This window comes from Leucoraja erinacea, chromosome 27, assembly GCF_028641065.1.
Source record: "Leucoraja erinacea ecotype New England chromosome 27, Leri_hhj_1, whole genome shotgun sequence".
Classification (NCBI taxonomy): Eukaryota; Metazoa; Chordata; class Chondrichthyes; order Rajiformes; family Rajidae; genus Leucoraja; species Leucoraja erinaceus.
Genome location: NC_073403.1, coordinates 1,172,790 through 1,177,005, shown reverse-complemented (window position 1 = coordinate 1,177,005; position 4,216 = coordinate 1,172,790). Strand labels below are relative to the sequence as shown.

The 4,216-nt window shown below is 58.1% G+C and overlaps 1 protein-coding gene across 1 annotated transcript in view; it reads left to right on the top strand.

Moving 5' to 3' along the window:
* The first annotated feature begins 219 nt into the window (after positions 1 to 219).
* Positions 220 to 4,216, top strand: part of LOC129710017 (AH receptor-interacting protein-like) — an 8,770-nt gene continuing 4,773 nt past the window's right edge. The window contains 4 exon segments of the mRNA XM_055656705.1: positions 220 to 366; positions 2,252 to 2,431; positions 3,151 to 3,339; positions 3,644 to 3,817. Of these exon segments, the coding sequence (XP_055512680.1) occupies positions 283 to 366; positions 2,252 to 2,431; positions 3,151 to 3,339; positions 3,644 to 3,817 (627 nt within the window). The 5' untranslated portion in view covers positions 220 to 282.

Sequence of the window (4,216 nt, the reverse complement as noted above, 5' to 3'; positions counted from 1 at the left end):
TGCAGAAACGGCATTTCGTTTGGACCTCCAGGGGTCCAAAATGACAATTAAATTGACTCTGACTCTCTGTGTCTGTGTGTGTGTGTGTGTCTCTGTCTGTCTATGTCTCTGTCTGTCTCTCTCTCTCTCCCTGTGTGTGTGTGTGTGTCTCTCTCTCTCTCTCACTGTGCTTTAATGAAACACCCGAGTGCGTGAGAATCGCCGCCGGAAACACCCGAGTGCGTGGGCGAGCGTCGCCGGAAACACCCGAGTGCGTGAGCGAGTGAGCGCCGCCGCGCCAAGATGGCGGACATGGACGGGGTGGTCAAACGCATCATCCACGGCCCCGGCCCCGGCGGGCGGCAGCGCTTCACCCCCGGCACCAAGGTAGCGGGGCGGGGCGGGGCGGGGCGGGGACGCTGGGGGAGACGGAGACAGAGACAGAGACAGAGAGAGAGAGACAGACAGAGAGAGACTCACTGAGGGGAGACTGATGGTGATGGCGACGGCGAACAAGATGGCGGCGGCTCCGGGCACCAACCGTCGCCAGGTCCCGCCCCCGACCGCGCCGATTGGACGAGGAGGCGGCGACTGACGGCGGTCCCGGCCAATGGGCGGAGGGTTCCCGCCTCCCATAGGCTCTGATTGGATGGGGACTGAGTGATGGGCGGACGGATCGTCCAATGGGCGGGCTGATGGGCTGGAGACGGGTTGACGGACGGAAGGCGGGTGGGGGTTGGAGGTTGTCCCGCCCCCTGTCATTGCTGGTTGGATGGAGACGGGAGAGGGGCGGACGGACCATCCAATGAGGAGGGGGGGTCTGAGGGTTGTCCCGGCCGCGCTCATTGGAGGAGGATTGGAGACTGAGGGATGGAAGGGCCAATGGGCGGGGGAGTTGGTGGCGCCCGCCTCTAGACGTGGCTGATTGGATGGAGATGGGTGATGGGCAGCTAGATCATCCAATGGGGTGAGGGGTTGGTGGTTGTCCCGCCTCTGGACGGCTGATTGGATGGAGATGGGTGATGGGCATCTAGATCATCCAATGGGGTGAAGGGTTGGTGGTTGTCCCGCCTCTAGACATGGCTCATTGGATGGAGATGGGTGATGGGCAGCTAGATCATCCAATGGGCAGAGGAGCTGGAGGTTGTCCCGCCTCCTGTCATTGCTTACTGGAGGAGGAGGAGGGAGACGGACAGACGGCCCGGCCAATGGACGGAGGGTTAGAGGGACATCTGCAGTTGTATAGGGCTCTGGTGAGACCACATCTGGAGTTGTATAGGGCCCTGGTGAGACCACATCTGGAGTATTGTGTACAGTTTTGGTCTCCTAATTTGAGGAAGGACATCCTTGTGATTGAGGCAGTGCAGCGTAGGTTCACGAGATTGATCCCTGGGATGGCGGGACTGTCATATGAGGAAAGATTGAAAAGACTGGGCTTGTATTCACTGGAGTTTAGAAGGATGAGGGGGCATCTTATAGAAACATGTAAAATTATAAAAGGACTGGGCAAGCTAGATGCAGGAAAAATGTTCCCAATGTTGGGTGAGTCCAGAACCAGGGGCCACAGTCTTAGAATAAAGGGGAGGCCATTTAAGACTGAGGTGAGGAGAAGCTTTTCCACCCAGAGAGTTGTGTGAATCTGTGGCCATTTGGGACTGAGATGAGGAGAAACTTTTCCACCCAGAGAGTTGTGAATCTGTGGCCATTTGGGACTGAGATGAGGAGAAACCTTTCCACCCAGAGAGTTGTGAATCTGTGGCCATTTGGGACTGAGATGAGGAGAAACTTGTTCCACACAGAGAGTTGTGAATCTGTGGCCATTTGGGACTGAGATGAGGAGGGATTTTTCCACCCAGAGAGTTGTGAATCTGTGGCCATTTGGGACTGAGATGAGGAGAAACTTTTCTACCCAGAGAGTTGTGAATTTGTGGAATTCCCTGCCATAGAGGGCAGTGGAGGCCAAGTCACTGGATGGATTTAAGAGAGAGTTAGATAGAGCTCTAGGGGCTAGTGGAGTCTAGGGATATGGGGAGAAGGCAGGCACGGGGTATTGATTGGGGACGATCAGCCATGATCACAATGAATGGCAGTGCTGGCTCGAAGGGCCGAATGGCCTCCTCCTGCACCTATTGTCTATGTTTTAGCGGGACATTCCGCTCCTGACCGCCCTGGTTGGATGGTCGGGACTGGAATGTCGTCCCCGCCTCCCCCCCCCCCCCCAGCCACTTCAAGACCCTGCGGTCTGACCTGTGACCTCTCACCCCTCCCCCAGGCCACGTTCCACTACAAGACCCTTCGCTGCGACCCCGAGCGGACGGTGATCGACGACAGCCGGACAAATGGCAAACCCATGGAGTTGATCATCGGCAAGAAGTTCAAACTGCCTGTGTGGGAGACAGTGGTCAGCTCCATGTGTGAGGGAGAGGTGGCCGAGTTCACCTGTGATACACGGGTAGGGAATCCCCCGTACACCCCCACCCCTCCCCTATACCCCCCCCCCCCATACCCCTATACCCCATACCCCTATACCCCATACCCCCCCACACCCCCCCCGTACCCCTATACCCCATACCCCCCCCCCCCCCCCCCCGTACACCCCTACACTAGACCCCTCTATATCCCCCTCTACACCAACCGTGTGGGAGACGGTGGTCAGCTCCGTGTGTGAGGGGGGTGGCCGAATTCACCTGTGATACACGGGTACAGAATCCCCCCGTACCCCCACATATCCCCCCCCCCTCCCGTACACCTCACCCCCTGCACCCCCGTCTCCACTCTATCCCCTTTCTCTCTCTCCCCCCCTCTCTCTCTCTCTCTTCCCCCCCCCCTCTCTCTCTCTCTCTCTCTCTCTCTCTCACTCTCTATCTCTCTCTCTCTCTCCCTCTCTCTCTCTCTCTCTCTCTCTCTCTCTCTCTCTCTCTCTCTCTCTCTCTCTCTCTCTCTCTCTCTCTCTCTCTCTCACTCTCTCTCTCTCTCTCTCTCTCCCTCTCTCCCTCTCCCCCTCTCTCTCTCTATCCCCTCTCTCTACCTCTCTCTCTCTCTCTCTCTCTCTCGTTCTCTCACTCTCCTCTCTCGTTCCTCACTCTCTCTATCGTTCCCTCTCTCTCTCACCTCTCCCTCTCTCCTCTCTCTCTGTCGTTCTCTCACTGTCTGTCTCGTTCTCTCCTGCAGCATGTGTTAGTCTACCCGATGGTGTCCAAAAGTTTGAGGAACATTGCCGTGGGCCGAGACCCTCTGGAGGGACAACGTCACTGTTGTGGGATCGGCCAATTACACGACCATCACTCACTGGGTCACGATGACCTGGACCAGCTGCACGCAAATCCCCAGCCCCTCATATTCATCATCGACATGCTGAAGGTGCCGGGCTGGAGAGGGGAGGGGAGGGGAGGAGAGGGGAGGAGAGGAGAGGAGAGGGGAGGAGAAGGGAGGGGAGGAGAGGGGAGGAGAGGAGGAGGAGAGGGAGGAGGGGAGAAGAGGAGAGGAGACGGGAGGATGGTGAGAGAGGGGAGGAGAAGAGAGGGGAGGTGTGGAGAGGTGGGAGGAGAAGAGAGGGGGAGGGGAGGGGAGGTGCCTACCCCAGGGGAGGAGGCGGGGAGTAGAGGACCGTGGGCGATGAGGACGATGAGAAGTTATCACTCTCTCCCCCTGTGCCTACCCCAAGGTAGAGGAGGCGGGGACGTATGAGCAGGACCCGTGGGCGATGACGGACGATGAGAAGTTCGCGGCCTGTCCCCACATCGACGAGGAGGGGAACCGTCTGTTCCACGAGGGGCGAGTGGTGGAGGCAGCGGTCAAATATCACGATGCCATCGCCTGCCTGAAGAACCTGTGCAGATGAAGGTGTGTACGTGTCTGTCTGTCTGTGTGTGGGTCCCCTCCCCCCTTCCCCCTCACTCCCCTCCTTGCCTCACACCCCTCCCCCCCCCCCCCCCCCCCCCACACTACTACCCCACACCCTTATCTCCCACCGAGTCCGTATTGCCGACCAGCAATCGCCCGTTCACACACTAGTTTAGTTCAGAGATACAGTGCGGAAACAGGCCCTTCGGCCCCACCGAGTCCGTGCCGACCAGCGATCCACAACTCTTCAAAGCAGTCTGATACCTACACTTCTCATCTCTGGCCTTTGTTCCAATCATCTGCCAGTCAAACAAAAACCCTTGCACGTGTCGACCTATTGCCTGCCGCACTTTGTCTTCTCTTCCCCCCCTTTTTCAGCTTTCTTCATCTATCC